This window comes from Eublepharis macularius, chromosome 5 (assembly GCF_028583425.1).
Source record: "Eublepharis macularius isolate TG4126 chromosome 5, MPM_Emac_v1.0, whole genome shotgun sequence".
In the NCBI taxonomy this organism is placed as follows: domain Eukaryota; kingdom Metazoa; phylum Chordata; class Lepidosauria; order Squamata; family Eublepharidae; genus Eublepharis; species Eublepharis macularius.
In genome coordinates, this window is record NC_072794.1 from 11,131,885 (window position 1) to 11,152,738 (window position 20,854).

The following is a 20,854-nucleotide window of genomic DNA, read 5'->3' on the forward strand; positions in this document are numbered from 1 at the left end:
AGAGAAAGAGGCTGTGTGTGAAGCCTTAGAAGAGATCTGTGTGAATGAGAGTAAATGAAGTAACATTAAGAACCAAGAACTACTTTTATGAAACCGATACGCTTCTTGACTAAATAAAAGTTTATTTTGTTTTGTTATATCCCAGAGTAGTGGTCATTGCTATATCCCATTCCTATCCTCAGGGCCACATAGAACCACGAAGGAGCCTGACGCTTGGGAACGTCACCAAAAGGGAAAACTTAAATAAAAAATATTGGAATACAATATTCCTGGTGGCAGCAAACTACCCAGCGGGTGTAAGGGAAAGATTAAAGGAAAAATCTACCCCAAGGAAAGTAAAGATCATAACAGTAGCAGACTCCAACAACAATACCCTTTGTCCTTCTGTCCCTTATTTCCACCCATATACTTTCCACTGGGCTGTCAACCACATTCCCCAGAACTTGCTGACAATCAAGCCCTCTCTCCTCACATACAACACCACTCTGCCTCCTCTTCTACCCTTCTGGTTTTTCTTGAACAACTCGTACCCATCCACTACATTCCAGTCATGGGAATCATCCCACCAAGTCTCCGTCATTCCTACTATATCGTAGCCCTCTGTTTGCAAGAGAAGCTCAAGATCTTCCTTCTTATGACCCATACTTCGTGCATTGGTATATAGGCACTTGTAGCCTTGTACCTTTGTTTGATCTGTCCTACCCAGGTCAGCCCCTGCTGTTATCACTTCTTCACTGAAATCCCCATGCTCATCGTCCCCTTCCCCTTGCGGCATCAGTTTAAAGCTCTCCTGATGAAGCTCTCCAGGTTCTTTCCAAACATTTTCTTCCCTGACCTTGAGAGGTGAAGCCCATCATGTGCTAGAAGGCCTTCTCTAAGGAAAATTATCCCGTGGTCCCAGAACCCAAAGCGCTCCTGCTGGCACTATCACCTCAGCCAATGATTCACCTTGAGTATGGTCTGCTCCCTTTGCATTCCTCTTCCTTTGACAGTAAGAAGAGAATACCACCTGTGCCCCCACTGTCTTCAACTGCCTTCCAAAGAGCTTCATAGTTCTCTTTAATTCTTGCAATGGTATTCGCGGCCGTGTCATTCATTCCCACGTGAATCAGCACAAACGGGTACTGATCAGTCGGTCTGATCAGTTTCGGCAGTCAGTCTGTAATATCCTGAATTCTGGCTCCCAGCAAGCAACACATCTCTCGGAGTAGGGGATCTGGCCAGGACACACAACGTTCCATACCCCTGAGCAGAGTCCCCAATGACCACCTTCCATTTTCTTCCACTTCTGTGTGGCCCCCATGCCCTCTTCGCTCCCTCCTCCAGGCACCAAGCTGTAGATAACTGCTATCACTCAAGGAAGAAAATGCAAGACACTGGTGGCATTGCTGCATGAGTAACCTAGACTGGATATTGGCAGGGATACCAGGAAGATGTGCACAGACAAAAGGGATTTCCACCCATGGAGTGTGATTTCCCTGCTTCCCCTTCTCCCAAAATACCCCCTCAAGAAAATTACTTGTTTGTTTCTTGTTTAGATCTGAACCATTGTGTTTGGCTTTTGGACTGGCTAAGATGCAGTTAGATTTATTGCCCTCCCTTTATTCTCCCCCCCCCCTCTTATTTTGGAGAGAGAAAGTTTCTCTTTTGAAGACTGGGACTGGGATGGCACTGCTGGTTCTCAGTCAGATAACAGAGAGCCTTGGCACCTGCAGCTGCTAAATTCTCAAGGACAGGACAATCAAGGAAACTGGCTATGGCATTCCACCTAGTTAGCACATGGCATCATTGCAGTGGAGTGATGTTCTTCCCCCTAATCTGTGAGAGCAGGCAACTGAGGTCTGTCCGCATAGGTTTGGCCCTTTTTTGATTGGTTAAGCTGTTCAGGCCTGCTGCAGGCAGCTGCCTTTTAAAAGTTGTCTTTTAGTGAAGTCTTTTGGGGTCCACTTCTGCCTGAAGGATCAATCCCTTGCTTTTGAGGACTATGCTATAGGTGGAGGTCTTACAGCTAGTGTCCATTTTGTCTTTGTTTCCTAGACTTCTGGACTTAGCATCTTAAAGCCCTGTTGGATTTTCTGACTAGCCTGAAAGTAACGTCCGGTTTAGGATTGTAAAAGTCAAGTGTATCTTGGCTTAGCTATTTAGTAGTCATTCTTTTGCTTCTCCTGTCTGCATAATTCTAGAGTCTTATAATTGGCAGATTGCACTTTCTTTAATACATTCTATTAATTGTATTTGCGTAGAGTTATTGAGTGTTACTGCTTCAAGATGAATCCAGCACTTTAGCCAATTTGCCAAAAGTTATCCAAATAATCTGTCTTCTGGACTCAGCCTGCAGGGTGCCCACCTGGGTGATTTCTACCTGATTAGTGCCCAGAGGGCTTTAGGCTTGGCTCTCAGTCTTGAGTTGTGGGCTAGTTTGAGAGGCTGGTGGTGGCATGTTACTCTGGTAAGTAAGGATTCACTTGCTTTGTGACACCACTGGGAAAGATGGTAGCCTTTCTGGGGGATCCTGGCTAGGGCTGCCCCCTGTACCCTTACAACCCCAACTGATCTGAGGGAAAGGGGGAAATTTGTGAAAATCACACACATGCCCCTTCTGTCCATGAAAATCCACCAGGGGATCCAACCTGCTGAGAGGTAGTTGCGTTGCACCAATATAGATAAAGGCAAATGACAATAATCAATACTAAGCAATACTAGGCCATGTACTTGTGTTCTAGATGGACTTTCAAACTTTGCATGAACCGTCTCTTTTTTCCTACATGTTAGGTAATTCTAACAGGTGTGCGTTAATCTTTTGACAGTTAATTAAAATGGTGGACTCTATCAAGATTAACGTTCCTCTATCAGAGATTCAACCAATAGTGATCTCTTAACTTAACTCTTTCTGACATTTCTCAGAGATTTATAGTTTTGTTTTGCAAGTTTGAGTATAACGTCATTTTTTACTAATTGGAAGGTTAGATAATAGAAATTATAATATTCAATGAAGCATCAGACCAATTATCATTTGTTTGTGCTATCACATGAATAGATCTTAGATATTTGCATATGACAACTTATAAAAATGCAAATTCAGGTAGAATGGCAGAGCTCTGATAGAAGAAATCTCTTGAGAGAATTTACGTGAGAATTTATCTTTACCTATGCACTTCACAGAAACTATGATCATGTTAAACTTAGAATTAATTAGGAAATGTTAGCAAACTTATTTCTCATTGCCTTTCTGTGTTCTGTTTTTATAGGATTTATATTAATCACCATTTATATTTTAATTACTTGCTTCATTAAAAAACTAGGGTGTATTTTCAATAAAGTGAAATAAACTCTAGACAGGTGTCTGTGTGCTTGATAAGGAGCTGCAAAGCAATATCGAACCCTATATAAAATAAATGTACTGATAAACAGGTGGTTCAAAGAACGTAGCTGTTTGACAGATCTGAAAACTAATTGCTGAAAGCTTTCAAAGGGAAAGATACATCTTTCTTTTGGCTAGTGGAAGCTTGGTTCAGACACGGGCAAAAGCTCATTACAGTTGGATAGATGGCCGCTGTTTGCATGGGTATTATATTATCAACTTTGGCCCAAGCAAAGAACACAGATGAAATTTTGGACATTGAAACGGAAAGGAGGGAGGGAAGTAGGCAAAAGCCCCAAAGGCCTAGAAAGTCTCTACTGCCACAGACTCCGTCTTCTCTTCCCCCACTCCCACTCCTCTTTATTTTTTCAGAGGTGTCTCCCTCCAGTTCAGCTTTACACACACACACACACACACACACACACACACACACACACACACACATCACAAGACAGCAGAATTTTCTGGATCTCATTTCAAGCTGCTCACTAACCAGGATCTGGGTCTTCCAGTTTCTCCTTAAGACGAGGAAATGCAGGCCGAAGGGATTCGGGGTATTTTAAGAACACTTTGTACATGATTAACACTGCCTTCTTCCTGATGTAAGGCTTGGTGTGTGACATCTGGCAGAGGGAGAAGAGACAGGAGGAAAAGCTCATTGCATGCCCCCCATATTCTCACAGTGATTTATCTAAGATTATTCCATGGGTTGTCTGTAAAGCTCCCCCCCCACCACCACCATTATATGGTTAGGAGTCTGCTGTGCGAAAGAAATGACTACCCAAGACTACCCACCCAATGGCTTCGGAATAAGATAGAGGTGTGACAATAGGCACAGCTCTGCCAGTCTGAGAAAGGTTCCAAAACGGCAGACAGGAAGTATCCAACACACAAGTGAAAGCACTAGCAGTTGGCAGGTAGGTATCTGTGGCATCTGATACTTAAATGTGCATGTGTGACTATCTTAGGGGCCTGATCCACAGCCTCTCCTGCACTGAAAGGAGCACAGTGCTGTCATGTTATGTGGCAAACACAACGTGACAAACTGCACTGCTCTGCTTGTTCTGGCAATGACACTGTGGCTGAGACAATTAACCAGTGGAACCTGCTGCCGCAGGAAATAATAATGGCTGTTGATTGCTTTTAAAGGGGATTAGACAAATCCATGGAAGAGGAGAAGGCAATCAACAATGGCTGGGGTTAAATGGAGTCTCCCTGTTCAGAGGCAATAGCTCTGAACACCAGCTGTAGAGAGCAACTACAGGGAAAGGCCTTGGCCTTTGTGCTGTTGCTTGTAGGGTACCTTCAAAAGGCATGTGATAAGCCACTGTGCATGATGTACTGGACTAGGTGGACCATTGATCTGATCCATATCCGGGCTTCAACTTATGTTAAATGCCATAGGCCTACCCCACCGTGTTCTCTAGCTCATGTGTTCGAGGGAATTCATTCTACAGAATCTCTAGCAGAACCCTGTGTACTAAAAAGGATTTTGTGATGCACACAGTTCTCAAGAGGTGCTGGCTAGACCTACTGAACCTCACAGTCACTCCATATGAACTATGCCTCCAGAATACACTCAACCCTTCTCCACAGCTGTTCACTACAGGTGTGTTGGTAGCCACACGTTCTCAATGCTTGCTTCTTGGGGCATTTCCCACCCACCTGGCCAATCCTTGCAGTAACTGCCAAGCGTAGCCAAGCTTAGCCTCCGGACAGTGACCTTCAAAGATGATTGGAGAAGTGGCGGAAGCCAGAAGGAGGCTCCAAAAGCAACTTTTCTCCAGAAGTCAGGAACAATGTGAACATTGTGGATAACATGAGAGAAGGAAGAGGGCCTGGCCCTGCTCCAGTAACTCACCAAGGTCATGATATCATTTGCCAAGTCTCGAGCCAAATCTGGAGTCACAAAACAGGATAGACCAGTCAGGGCAACTCCAGTATCGTACTGATTAGGACTACTGAGATCCTGAAAGGAGGGGGAGAGAAGGGGGGGTGGAGATCTTTAGTTTTTCTGGCAAACTCAGTTTTCAACTCTAGAATCAGAACTTAACAACTTGGTGCAACATGCCACCTACCTGCAAAAATGTTAACAAAAGCTGAGATCGTCACCATCATTTTATATCTACAATGCCCCCTCCCCAAATTCCGTGCTACCTTTCAGTTACTAAGAACCTCTTGGGGAAACAGGTCATCATGCAAAGTGAGATTAAAAACAAGTGAGGTAAGGAGTGTAGTATGCAACTGGTACTTCGAATTTCCCTTTAGCCAATCATAATAAGAGACAGACGCGGAGTCCTGCAGATGAAGCAATCTATAATCGTTTATTAAATGATGGAGGAACGGTGGTAACACAGAGAGCACAAGGTACCCCCATGACCAACACTCATCAAAGCTACAATAGCAGTACAAAGCAATTAATACCTTTTGGTTAATTATAACATTTGTTATTCTATTGGCTCAGAAAATACATTGGCCCCCATTGGCTCAAGTAGGCGACCACCTCTCACGATACAAGTGTCTAAGGGTATTCTGATTGGAAGAAACAATTTAGGTCAACAGCATAGTTACAGGATTATAAGATCGCTATTTCTTATCTGTCCTTGGTGTTATCTCTGGAAGGAACATCTTCCTTCCGTTCTCACCCATCTCTTTCATAGGCTTTTCATTCATGGCCATTCCTTTGGTATTTGTAACATTTAATAGCGGCGCCCCAATGTCGCTTTCTGGAAACCTTGGGGGCTTCAAGCAAGGAATATTTCTCTGGGTTCTGTGGGAGGAGAAATGCTCTCCTCCTCTGGAATGCGCTTGTAATTACATTAAGTCCCCTTCTCCACTTTGTGGTTTTCTCAGCCTTGAGAGATGTTGCTAATCTTAGCTAGCTTTCATTGCAACATTTTGCATACACAGTTTCTCAGAGGGGGTTTCTGTATTTAGCAAGAAACAGGTGTCAGAAATCAAACAGGTGCTCATTAAATTTATTAAGCGCAATCTACCTGATAACAAGCCCCACAGTATTTTGATCTTACATTTCACAGTGATTTACATGTGTGACATACATTCTGCTTTGGTCTTTTGTTTCAAGTTTTCGTGCAGTTTGCATTACAAATGCTACATTAACTCCCGAGAATAGTAAAAGTGCTTAAAAGTGAAAGGAGGCACATAAGGTTACATAAAATCTTTTTCATTAAATCCATTTCCCACAGGAGGAAAAGAGTTCCACACATAAGGGCCCAAGGAGAGAGAAAGCACAAGATAAGAAACCACACAGGAATAATGGCTTAAAAACCAGCAGCAACTAGGATCAGGGGCGACAAAGCACTCACCTTTCGGATCTGGTTGGTAGTCAGCATGATGACATCCGTCCCTTCGTGAAAGCACTGAGAGGCAGCCAAGTATCCAATTCTCTATGCAGCAAAGGAAAAGAAGAGTCTGAACCAAGGGTGAAAATAGCCACATGTTGCCTTCATATACAGGACCCGCCCCCACCCCAGCAGCATTCTACTAAGTCCAGAACACTCTGCGATCTCGGGCCTGGTGCAACAGGAACAGTTACAGCAGGGTAACTGCCAGGGCCGAGACAGGAGGCCACAAAAGAATGGATCTGCTGTAGCACAGTGGTTAAGTGGTTCAGCTGCAAATCAGCACTCTACTGGTTCAAATCCTACTACTGCCATGAGCTCAGTAGGTGGTCTTGGATAAACCACTCGTCTCAGCCCCACTCCCCAGCTGTATTGTGGAGATAATAATAATATTAACTTGTTCACCACTCTGGGTGAGGCACTAATCTGTCTAGAAAAGCGGTATATAAGCGCAGTTATGATTTATTAACTGAGCTTTCTTGAGCATCTCAGCTTCCCCTTTAACAAGAGGACAAATTCTGAGCCCATCTGGTTCTGAAAACTGAATTCAAAAGCATGTAAGGAAAGGCAGGGGGAATTTCAGAACCCAGAGGGGGTGGGCTGAATCCAGCTGTGAGGAGGTGGGGCCTCAACCCCCTACAGACAAACAAAACCCAGAGTAAACTGTGCAGGTTTGCACCATCTGTATAGGTTGCAGAATCCAGTTTTGCTTGATATAGGGCTTGGGATAAAATTAGTGGGTGTGTACCAAACCGAGGTCTAGTTCTAGCTTTTCCTAGACCAGTACGTCTCAAAATTGCATCCCCATTAGCACCCTCAAAGAAAACAGCTTGTGAGGACGGCAACTGAGGAATTCAGCAACCCAAGTTTAAAGACTTACTTTAAAGGTAAACTTTGATGCGCTCATGACTTCGATAATATTGAAGGCAGCCCAGCTGATGTCATAACCCAACATCTGCAGCTGTAGGGAACAAAAAGAAACATCTCACAAGGGTCAAAGAAAAAGCCTCTGGACTTTAGTAGGTAACTTAATATCCATCCTTTATGCCTGGTACTTGAAGCAGCATCTGCATCAAGCATGCAAAGGAAACTGCATGATGCAGAGACAGCTGGTCCATCTAGCAAAGTCCTGCCTACTCCAGCTGCAAGATGCTTTGCAGAAACTTCCCCAGTCCTAGCAATGGGAGATTCTTTAACTGAGGGTTCTGAGGACTGAACCTGGAATCTTCTGCATGTAAAAGAGACACCCCAAGACTGCATTATGGGTTCTCCATGATGTATGAAAGGGAGATGGACCACAGGCTTACCTAGCTCAGTACTGTCTGCTCTAAGTGGCAACAGCAATCTAAGGGCTCCGAGTAAGAAAGGTCTTTCCCAGCATCCAAGCATCTTATAACTGAACTCAGAACCCAACGTGCTCCATCCCAGAGCTACACTCTCCCCATCACTACAGTAGTAACAATGGAAGAAAAGGGGGACCTTAAGGTTATTTGGGAGAACACAAGCAGAAAGCAGCATGCATATAAATTCCTTTTCATGAGATTAGATTTGGGAGAGAACCAACAAAACTGACTGGCCATCAGGTTCAGAATAAACAAAAGGAAGGGATTCTCCATCCAATGCAAAATTAACTGGTCAAAGTCATTGCTGCAAGAAGTAGTGATAGCCACTGATTTAGATGGAGTTTTAAAAAATAGTTCCGTTAATGGAAGTGAAGTCTACCAACAGGTATAGCCTTGATAACTGAAATGGAACTTTCAAGTGTGGAGACACTACATCTCTGAATAGCGTTTCTTGGCCTCTTTGTGGTCATCCTGGAGGCATCTGTTAGAAACCAGGAGGATGCTGATATGATCCAGCAAAGTAATTCTTGGAGATGTAAATTTCTGGGAAGTTTGGGGGAAGTTAATATTTTACTACTTTAACATCAAAAAAATTTATCAGTTATATTTATAGCATACAAAATTGTACTATGTATTATATCCTATGCTACCCTTGAACATGAATCTAAGTTTTTACTGTCTGATGGGAAGGAAAAAGAAATATTAAAAACTAGAAACCATAAATGTTGTAAGAAATAAAAGTGTTCTATCTGGACTAGCACATATCTGCACATTGAGTTAGCCATTATAACATTGAACTGCTCAATTGTGTATTATTGTGCATATTATGGCATATTAATTGTGAACAAAATTAGCCACATCTAAATATATGCTTGAAAATATTGTTTACAACTTAAGTTCACATAGGAATTATTTTCCAGTGCTTTAGACTAACCAAAGATCTTTATACTAAATATTGAGTAAAAAGTGTCTTAAAAAGCATTTCACTTCTTCCAAAAAGAAAAAAAACTTTAGTTTTTCTGTAGTATTTCTCCAAAATTTCAATTTTCCTGTTGGAAAAAGGGGAAAGAATTTTCAGAAAGCCTCCCTCCCCCTTTCTGAGTTTTCACATCTCTATTTTTTCTTCCCCCTGAAACAGAATTTCACATTTAGCCTAAGCCAAAACCTCATCCACTGTGTCCTCCAGGGGATGGGTGCATACAGGGACAACTCCCAAACTCCCATGTCATCATGGCAGTCCCAACATTCCAAAGGAACAGGCAAATTGATGCCTAAAAAGGGAAGGATGGAAGGCCATGAAATTGTACCCCTTACCCAAGGGTGATACTCACATAGGTAAGCTTGCAAACGGCATTTGCTTTCACTGCAATGTTATCCTGCTTCAGCTCCTGCTTGATCTCATCAATGCACTGAGAGATGTACTTTGCCTGGAGGGAGAGAAGGGGAGGGGGTCAAACTACTGCTTTGCTAACATTCCTCAGATCCACTATTTTGGAACCACGTATCAATCCTGTAACTAAAACACATCCCAATACTTCAAATTACTCTGCTAAAATGCAACAGGATTCATCCTCCATAGCATCTCTCTACCAGGTGCTGAAATGCAGGTTCCTGCATGGACAACTTCCTCCATTCTAGTGCTCCTCTGTAGGAGGCTCCATTGAATCATTTGCAGGCGAGACAGCAAAATTTCCCTATCCTTTAGAAGACCATCCTCACAGAGAGTCTCTAATTATTTAATTTCTTGCACAGTATTGATCCTTTCAAGACTGGTAACCAGCACAGGAAAAATTATGCCAGGCTTAATTTTATCAAAGTGGGTGGTGTGAGCACGCCACTTTTGAGCACATAAAGCAAACTGTACCCTCTCCATATTGGCTGGGTTTATTCCTGTTCCATCCCATGAGCTAAGAGTTCAGATACAACACTGAGTCCCAAACATTTATTTCTGCCAAGTGAGAGCTTCCCATTTACTGGTGCAGGCAAAATACATTCCCTGGAGACTACCTCTGGATTTTACACTTGTGCTGGATTTTGGGATGATGTGCACAGAACATATAACACATGTCAGCAGATAGGAAGTTTTCAATCTGGAAATGTGGGCAACTGGACTCCAACAAAGGGAGTTGCAGTGCCCAGAATCTAAATTCCTTACTTTCAACTTGCCAACAAGTTTCTCAGCCAGCAATCTAGTCACAATCATGGACTAGTAAATTGGACTCTTATTTTCAAGGCTATATTTGTAGTTTACTAGAGAAAAACAGCATGGTAGCCACATTAAGTCTACTGTAGCAAAACAAAACAGAAGGCCAGTGGCACCATCTTCTGCTTCGTTGTACTATAAAAAAAAGCCCACCATGATGGGCTGTGTGTGTTCGGAGAGAAACCCTGAATGCCAAATGTACTCAGGTGTGTGTGTGTATGGGTGGGTGGGTGGGTGCAGAAACTTGCTTTTGCAAGTAGTATTTCTGACATTTAACGGTCCTCAAATATGCGGGCAAGTTCCAGGATTTTATAGACAGAGTATGAATGCTGCAATGGAATCCCCCCCGACACACACATACTGTGGGTGGCAGACATTGATCAGTCTGTATCATGGGCCAGGAGAATACAGCATCAAGTTGGCAGCGCTGGGTAGATTGGGAATGGGGTGCAGGGCCCTTTCTCTGCAAAAGGGTACCAAATTTAGCTACAATGGACAAGGCCTAAAGCCTTGGTACCCCAAAAGACAGCAGGGCAGCAGAAGGTTGTCCCATAAACCATGGCAACAGGGATGCCTTCTCTGGATATGAAATACCAACAGAAGGAAGGATATGGGGCCCTGCATTTAAAAAGGGACAGACTGAGAAGGCAAAGCCCCAGGGCTCTTGCTGTAACTCGAGAGAAGACCCGGGAGCAGGTTGGAACTATGACTCCCCTGCCTGCAGCTGAGGCCCCTGTAGGATAGTAATAGACTGATTTATTCTACCTGATCAGAGCATCTGAGCTGCCCAGGATGCAAAATTTATTCCCCTAAATATTGGCAGACATACATCACTCTACAAACAAGAATCCAGCACAGGAACTGCTTGGAAAAGCTCAATCTCCTCTGCAGGTCTTGGGAGAGAAAAGAAACCCAAACACTACTGCTGGGTTGGAAAGCCTCACAACAATCAGAGACAGGCCAGCTCAAAAAGGGAGCAAACCACTGCCAAATATTCAAACTGCACAGTTCAGAATCAGCCCTACATGCAAGTCAGCCACAACCAGAGACCACCTTAAGCTGCACACACACAAAAGAAACTGGAAGTGTTTGAAAAAGGAGTTTAGGTGGAAGGGCTTGGAGTCAGCAGTGGTACATGACTTTTGACACAGGACCTGAACGGACTAGTAGAAACAGCCACTGGCATGAGAGGGAAAGAGTTATAACAACAAGGGTGCGCGCTTCGAGTTTCCAATTTGGGTAAAATACCCAAATAGGACCCGATCTGTAAAGATTTGGGATTCCCAAATCGGGGCCAGCATTCGGGAAGCTTCAGGGCCCAAGTTTAAAGGGCCCTTTCCCTGCCTCTTGCAAGCAGCAGGTCCCTTTAAACTTCAGCTGGCAGGCTGGGGGGGGGGATTCCCCCGCCTGCCAGCTGAAGTTTAAAGGGCCCCTTTCTTGCCACTTGCAAGTGGCAGGGTCCTTTAAACATCCCACCCCAACCCTCAGCCCCCCACCCACCTTGGCCCTGCCGCTTGCAAGCAGCAGGGCCCTTTAAACATTCCACCCCAATTCCCAGCCCCCCACTTACCTTTGCCCTGCCGCTTGCAAGGCAGCCAGCTGCCCAGCAGGCCACTGCAGCTGCGGAGGCAGTGGGGCGGTGCAGCAGCAGTGGCTCCGGCATTCCCCGCCACCCTGTGGGGCTGCGCTGCCAGATCCAGCCTTCCCAGCCGCCCTGCGGGTCGCTGCAGCCCTGGAGGAGGCAGCACTGTGGCAGCGGCTCTGGCCCTCCCCGCAGCCCTACGGGCCCAGGTGGTGGCAGAGAAGGCTGAAAAGGCCCTTCCTGCCCCTCAAATGGGCACTGTGGTGGCCATTTGAGGGGAAGGAAGGGCTGGAGGCAGCGGCTCTGGCCTTCTCCACCACTGTGGCAGCCATTTGAGGGGCAAGAAGGGCTGGAGGAGGAGGCTCCAACCTTCTCCACTGCCCTGCGGGCCCGTGCACCAGCAGAGGAGGCCGAAAAGGCCTTTCCAGCAGCCCTGCAGGCCACTGTGGACCTGGAGAAGGTGGCGTGGTGGTGGCTCCAGCCCTCCCCACAGCCCTGCAGGCCCAGAGGCGGCAGCGGAGGAGGCTCTGGCCTTTCCCACCTGGCCAAGTAAGTGGGTTGGAGGGGATGGGGGGAGCTAAATGGGGGTTAAGTGGGTGGGGGTGGATAGGGGTGCTGGAAGAAAGCCCAGTCCCCTGAATCACTTTGGAATGCTCCAAATCTTTACGTTGCATTCTGAAGCGCTTCAAATACCCGAATCCGAAGCAGCTTGCCACTTCAGGTTTTGGGTATTTCCTAATGTTTTTCCTGCTTCGGGTAAACCTGATGCAGGAAACCCAATTATTTTGGGGGTGCACACCCCTAATAACAACCACTGTTCATCTTCTCAGCAACTGTGTGTTGCTGCCTCCCAAGGTTTTACTAACCCAAAGTATAAACCCGTGTATAATTAAAGTCTTATTTCCATAAATATACAATCAACAATATATTTAATAAAGTGATTCTGTTTTATAACCAGGACTCCTGTCACATATTACAATACAGTTATAATTTCAATCTATAGGCGTCATATATCCTCCAACCAATCAATTAAAGTGTCTTGTGCTTCAAATCCTATTTTTTATACTTTTAAAGTGCAATTGCTTTTCAATATCACTTGACACAATTTGTCCTATATGGAGTATATGGAGTCAATTTCGCCTTTAATCCTCATTCAATATGTGTGCGGTCCACGGTTGATCCCAGACACTGTGTAGGTCACAGAAGACATGTAGACCGGGTTAGTATTCTTTAGGTGTACATGCAGTATTCTGTGACTATATTATTCTCTAACGGACGGTCCAGATTCCCATAAAGTCCGTTTCCAGAGATCTTTCTCAAAGAGCACAGTCGCTGGAAGAACATACAATAACTGGTTACACATGAAGTACATGTATTATTATACAATTCATAATTAATCATATTATACATTTACAATTTTATTACTCACTCAGAATATCCAATATCCTCTTTCATGTTAGTTTTCAATACACATCTTCTTGCTAATTTCCTTTCGTCAATTTCCTTCATGTGTATACCATCAGCTTAATCATCATCTTATCTACAGATCTGTCTCCACGCCCAAATTGCACCTTATCCCTTCTTAAAGTGATCCTGCATCTATCCCAAAAAACAGGTAAAATCATTCTCCATGTTTAAGCCCTTAGGTATAAGAGTGCCAAGTCTGTGTATCCAAAATGTTTCTTTTTGACGTAGCTCTTTTATCATAGGCACATGTCCTTGTCTCCGGAACCTGAATAAAATAGTAAAAACCATATCCATGCTTCTGTGTTTTTTCTCTTGATAATGTTGCACTAATGGGGCTTCCAACACATTGTTCCTAATTCTAGATTGATGTTCACTCAGTCTTATCTTTACAGAACGTACAGTGCTTCCTACATATAGTAATTCACATGGGCATTTTATCAGATAAACCACCCCCTCTGTATTACAATTCACAAAATCATTTATGGTATTAATACCCAGTTGTTTTACCTCTTCTCCATTCATAACCAGAGGACACTGTTTACACCTCCCACATTTATACATTCCTTGTGGTAAACCCGTGTCCATTTGTTTTGGATGGTAGTTCAAATCTGAGTGTATAATCCAGTCTTTGATGTTTTGTGTTCTTCTAAAAGTTACAAGAGGAGGTGTTCCACAGCCTGGAATATCGTTAACTAGGGGCCAAAATTTCAGAATTGCCTTTTTAATTGCATAGGCTTTATCACTATAATCAAAAACCCCCACGACACATTCTCTATTTTCCCGCTTTTTAGTTGTTAATAAATCCCCCCTTGGTGCTGCATCAGCACGTTGCCTTGCTCTGTGTAGAACCCAGTCGGGATATCCCCGGTATTTAAGTTGTTCATAAAGGGTATCACTTTGAGTAGTATAGTCTGAGTCTCTAGTGGAGTTTCGTTTGAGTCGTAAAAATTGTCCATACGGTAAATTGGCTAATAAGTGGCCAGGATGGAAAGACTTGTAATGCAGTAAAGAGTTTTTATCCGTTTTTTTCTTAAAGGGTCTCACTGCCAAAGAGCCATCCCCTCCTTTGTAGATTGTCACATCTAGATAATTCACTGATTCTACACTAGCATTCCAAGTAAACTTAATATTGGGGTGTACTTGATTCATCCATTCCCCTAATTTTTGAATGTCAACATTTTCATTGGTCACTAGGAGAAGGTCATCAATAAAGCGTACAAATATAATGATGTCCTTCCAAAAGGGATTTTGGGCAGGATTACAAAAATATTGATGTTCTAAATGACCCATAAAAAGATTGGCTATACAGGGTGCTGCAGAGCATCCCATTGCAACTCCACGGACTTGGACAAAAAAACTATTTTCTACTCTAAAGTAATTATTTTCTAATATTATTTCCAGAAGGGATATTAGAAAAAAGGTGGGTGGATGTTTGTTCTCCCGTTGATTCAAAGTTTCCATTACCACTAGGCGTGCCTCTTCTATAGGAATGTTAGTATACAGTGAGGCAACGTCTAGTGTCAGAAATATGGCCCCTGCTGGTAATTTAAAGCCCTCATATTTTCTAATAAAGTCTCCTGTATCTAGCAGGAAGGTAGGGAGCTTCCTTACAAAGTTCTGCAGAAAAAAATCAAGGTATCTAGATAACGGTTCCAGCACCGAATTACTGCCCGATACTATTGGGCGTCCAGGCGGTGGAGAACCTTCTTTATGAATTTTTGGTAGTATATACAGAACTGGTGTTCTAGGGGTTGTGTTAATTAACCCTTTATGTTCCAGTTCTGTAATATGTCCTAGTGCTAGAGCTTCGTCAACAGTCACTTTAATCAAAAGACTTATTTTCTTGACAGGATCCGTAGGGATAGGTTGGTAGTCTAATTCGTTGGACAATTGTCTATTTAATTCCATCATATAATCTTTTTTGTCCATCACCACAATAGCACCCCCCTTATCTGCTTCTTTTATTATAATCGAGTCATCTAACATTAAATCCTTCAAAGCCAATCTTTCTTCCCTGGGTAGGTTGTTAAACCTGGCACTTTTTCGGGCTTCTATGGTGTTAATCTCTTTTAATAGCATTTTCTCAAAAGTCTGAATATGAGGATTATTGATAGGTGGGTTGAAGGAGGAACGTGTAGAAATCCCTGTTTCTACCCGTGTGGACACCGTGTCACCGAAGAATGCTTTTAATTTAATTTGTCTTACCAATTTGAACACATCTATTCTAGTTTGAAAATCATTATAGCGTGGAGTAGGGACATATCCGAGACCTTTATTTAGGGCTGTTATTTCAATATCCGAGAGAATTCTACTAGAGAGGTTGACCACTAGGTCACTCTCCTCTATTATTGTCATGTTCGTCTCCCCCTGTTGGACCGACCCCCTCGTAAAAAACGTCCCCTATTACCATAAGTAGGTGTCTTATTTTTGGATTGTACGGACATAGATCTGGTAGACATACCCTCCTCTACCGATGTGTCCGTTTCCTCCCCTTCTGTAGTTTCCATATCTGAGGAGTAAGTTAAGGGGGTAGACCACGAAACCTTCTTTCTCTTGGTGTTATCCTCATTCCACCAACTATATACACGTCCCGTTGCATAATCTCTATTGTCTCTTTGATACTTTTTTACTTTAATTTCTCTCATCTTGTTTTCAAAATCTTTTACTTGTTTATCAATGTCTCTTATTTTATTTTTAAATTGTTCCTCCTCAAAGCTATTCTTCAGCTTGTTCTCTAAATCCTCGATATCCCTCCCAACTTTTTTTACCTCTGCCTGTGCTGTGGTTTATCTGATAAAATGCCCATGTGAATTACTATATGTAGGAAGCACTGTACGTTCTGTAAAGATAAGACTGAGTGAACATCAATCTAGAATTAGGAACAATGTGTTGGAAGCCCCATTAGTGCAACATTATCAAGAGAAAAAACACAGAAGCATGGATATGGTTTTTACTATTTTATTCAGGTTCCGGAGACAAGGACATGTGCCTATGATAAAAGAGCTACGTCAAAAAGAAACATTTTGGATACACAGACTTGGCACTCTTATACCTAAGGGCTTAAACATGGAGAATGATTTTACCTGTTTTTTGGGATAGATGCAGGATCACTTTAAGAAGGGATAAGGTGCAATTTGGGCGTGGAGACAGATCTGTAGATAAGATGATGATTAAGCTGATGGTATACACATGAAGGAAATTGACGAAAGGAAATTAGCAAGAAGATGTGTATTGAAAACTAACATGAAAGAGGATATTGGATATTCTGAGTGAGTAATAAAATTGTAAATGTATAATATGATTAATTATGAATTGTATAATAATACATGTACTTCATGTGTAACCAGTTATTGTATGTTCTTCCAGCGACTGTGCTCTTTGAGAAAGATCTCTGGAAACGGACTTTATGGGAATCTGGACCGTCCGTTAGAGAATAATATAGTCACAGAATACTGCATGTACACCTAAAGAATACTAACCCGGTCTACATGTCTTCTGTGACCTACACAGTGTCTGGGATCAACCGTGGACCGCACACATATTGAATGAGGATTAAAGGCGAAATTGACTCCATATACTCCATATAGGACAAATTGTGTCAAGTGATATTGAAAAGCAATTGCACTTTAAAAGTATAAAAAATAGGATTTGAAGCACAAGACACTTTAATTGATTGGTTGGAGGATATATGACGCCTATAGATTGAAATTATAACTGTATTGTAATATGTGACAGGAGTCCTGGTTATAAAACAGAATCACTTTATTAAATATATTGTTGATTGTATATTTATGGAAATAAGACTTTAATTATACACGGGTTTATACTTTGGGTTAGCTACAGCTTTGACCGTGTTGCTCTGTTATTGTTAATTTCCCAAGGTTTTACAGCAATTCATGCCAGCTGGATTTAGATTCCCCACCATTCCATACTGAAGAGTCTGGAACTTCTCTGCTCCTTGCAAATCTCTACATGAAGGCATTAACAAGACCCATATGCTCCTAGTGATGGGACTTCACTACACCACATCAGAGAAGCACACAAGACAGTTACAGAAAAAGCAAATCAAGAGCAAGCAGCGGGAGGTGCTCTGGAGGGCAGAAACCAACCAGAAGAGCCAAAGGAAGGTAGAAACATTTGTTCAAGGCAGCATTTTCCAAACTGATAGTGGAAGCGCACTGAATTAAAACTGGAGGCACATCTTCTCTCTTAAGTCTCCCAAAAGACTTACATTTAGAAGGTGAATGAGGAAGAATTACCTATTCTCACAGGAGTCCCCTCCTCATTGCTAGCGCATGAATCACCATTCTGGGTGAGCTGACAATGAACAGCGTTCTCCAAGAGGCCAATTCTGTCACTTCTCTGCACTTGCAGTGACTGAATAATCCATTCACACCCAATGAGGAAATGTGGCAGAATGAGGTAGGTTAGGCTGAGAGAGGGTGACTAGCTCAAAGTTACCCAGTGAATGTAAAAGGATGAATGAGGATCTGAAGACCGGTCACTCTGGGTCCAGTCTAACCACTATACCTACTCTGGCCCTTCCAAGATCAAGTGGAGTTCCCAATCATTCAATTCACTGCTTTTTGAACTGGCAGAGCCAACACGGTAAACAGACGGTCTCACTTGCCTTCAAGCCTAGTGACCTTCAAGCCACAGAGCCAGGTAATCTTGGATCAACCACTGTCTCTCAGTCTAAACTATCTAGAAGACAACTGCAAGGATAGAGATATACATATGCTACCCTGAGCTACCCTTTGGGGGAAGAGAAAACTCACATTCATGAAAGCTTGAAAAAGGCAGCAAAGCCATTTGGGGAGCAGAACATTAACCACTTGGTCTTTCCAAGAAGAAAACAGCTGGCTTCAACAGCTCTTTCTCAGTCCAGCTTCTTCCAGTCTATCTTATGCAAATGTTGGTAAATATGGGCAGAATCAGAACTTCGCATAGCTACAGAGCATCATGAAGATGAACAGAGAACATTTGCACTACTTGTAGCAACATATTGTGCTGTGTTTTTTTAGGCGTGAAGAAAAGCAAAAATCCATCTAATGCAGAGAAATGTTGCGGTAAAAGTTTCTACCTACAAACATGTTCAACTGCCTGAAGTGGATGTGCTAAAAGAACTCCCTGGAACGAAACACTGGTTCTCTTAACATATCGTACCTGCTGTTAAATATTTGATGGCTACACAGCAGCAAGAGAAAACAGATGTCATAGAATCCTTCACACACATATCTGGTTCGCTAGGCCTTGGCAGCTGTGACTACATTGCAAGTTACTCTGTTGTGCACGGTGTTATTTCCAAGGCCACACAACTGTGACCAGCAAAACGTCTCTCCCAATAGCAGCCATTTGACATTACCGTGCAAACTGCACAGGAGATTCAAAACAAACCTCTACCTGAGATGATGGCCAAAGCCTAACGGGACAAAAAACTTCATCCAATTAAAAGTAATGAATTCATTTACTTACAAGTATTTACAAAGATTTTTTTCATTCAACCTCATATCAGCGCAGGACATTAAAAAACATACTAAAACCAAACCACCGCCATAAAAAAAAGCTTAAGCAAATAAGGCACTAATACTAAAAAAAACCAAAAAACAAACCTGAGCTCTAGGAAACACAAACGAAGAAGAAAATTCATTGAAAACCAGCAGAAAAAGAAAAGCTTTTCCTCTCTTGAAAGGCAAACATATAATGGAGGGGCTCGGTGCATATCCTGGAGAAGGCACTGACTTTGGGACAACTATGAAGATGATCCAGAAGCGGCTGTTGGTACATAATACAGCAGATCACCAACTGTTGAGGGTTTGCTGGTGGTAGGAAATCATTTCCACCCAGAAACAGCTTCATTGGTTACCTATATGGTGTCAAACCTAACATCAAGGTCCTAGTTTTAACCTTTGAAGCCCTACAAACCTGGAGTCAGCCCATTCAAAGGACCACCCCTCCCGCTACAACCTAATGCTCTGTCTCAGATCCTCCCAGACTATTCCTAGTATACTCCCTGCCCAAGTTGTTTTGTCAGCATTTGGAGAGTTCTGTTTCCAGGCACAATTCAAAGTGCTGGTTCTTAACTTTAACGTCCTAAATGGCTTAAGGGCCAGGACCACCTCCTCCCAAACTATCCAGATCACCTGTTAAGATCTGCCTCTAGTCCTGCTCTCTGAAGAGAACAAAGTTGTAGAACCACACATCTCTGCGTTTTTCCAAAACAGTACAACTAGCCCAGAGGTTGTTTGCCAAGTTTCAAGAGAATCGTTACATTCCCAGCTGGTATAAATTCTTGCTGGGGTTATCAGAATTCATGCAGCCAGCCATTTATAGTCTTGCTACTGGGAGGTGGGGGATGATGGGAAAATCTTGAATATACTATGTCAGAAGATGATTCCCTTAATGTTATACATTTTTTAAAAATCATTGGATGTAATTGTAACTTATGTAATGTAACATGACTCCCCTGTGAAAAAACCTATTCTTGCATTTGAGAAAATATTGTACCTTACAGAGAAAATGGAAGGACAAGAGAATTGGCAAAGAGCTCAAGCCAACAACTTCACCAGCAACAGCAAATATCCTGTCTTTCTCTTCTTAAGTATTTTGATTTCGCCAGCAAAATAAAAAAATAAAAAATCACACTTTGCTCTGTCACATGAAGCTGTTGAAAGTCAGGTGCAGTTTTTCACACACTAAATTAAAAAGTCTAATTCAGTATCAGAGCAAAATCTCTGGAGAGACTACTGTCTTTGATTTTAAATCTGTAATGGTCACAGCCCTGAAGTTTGAATATATACTTGTCTATTTATAGCCTACCTTTCTCACACAATAAACTAGCGCCCAAGATGGATAACAAAATGAATAAAATATACACACACACACCTATATATAAAAACCAGCAAACACACCATCATTTTTAACAACACCTTCAACAACATAACATGCAACACCTGTAACTTAGCATATAAAATTGTATTGTTTGGTATATTTATATAATTTAAAAGTATAAATGCTTTTTTTTAAAGAAAAAACTGCAATTATACCCAATGCTTAAGGATAAAATACAAGTTGAAGGCAGACAGCAACATTTGTAGTAATCAAAAGAAACACTCTCATATAGTCACAATAGGCAGGATTACCAGTACATTTGGATATTGTTAAATTTTGTAACACTGAAAATACTGAACAACAATGTATCATTATACAAATTATAGCATATTAATTGTTGAAAAATATTGACATTTAAACAAAACTTTCTTAAAATGTTGTATATGTCTACAAGTATATATAAGAAGTATTAATTAATATTATAGATTGCCTTACATAAAATATTTTATACTATACACTTTGAGTAAAACGTAGCTGAAAGGGGGAAAACCCATAGTTTTTTCAGTGCTCCCCAAAGTTTCCAGTTTTTTTCACTAGAAAAATACATTTTGAATTTGCCTTAAGCAGCATTTCACTCATTCTAAAAGATACAATATTTCACCGGGGGGGGGGGGGGCGTTGCCCGTGCTCCCCAAAATTCCCCAC

The 20,854-nt window shown here is 42.3% G+C and overlaps 1 protein-coding gene across 1 annotated transcript in view; it reads right to left on the minus strand.

Moving 5' to 3' along the window:
- Positions 1-20,854, minus strand: part of AP3D1 (adaptor related protein complex 3 subunit delta 1) — a 70,702-nt gene that overhangs the window by 40,763 nt on the left and 9,085 nt on the right. Inside the window, exons 2-6 of the mRNA XM_054979821.1 lie at positions 9,398-9,493; positions 7,604-7,684; positions 6,688-6,768; positions 5,223-5,330; positions 3,855-3,984 (exon numbers count right to left, since the gene is read on the minus strand). Of these exons, the coding sequence (XP_054835796.1) occupies positions 3,855-3,984; positions 5,223-5,330; positions 6,688-6,768; positions 7,604-7,684; positions 9,398-9,493 (496 nt within the window). The remainder of the gene's footprint in view (positions 1-3,854; positions 3,985-5,222; positions 5,331-6,687; positions 6,769-7,603; positions 7,685-9,397; positions 9,494-20,854) is intronic.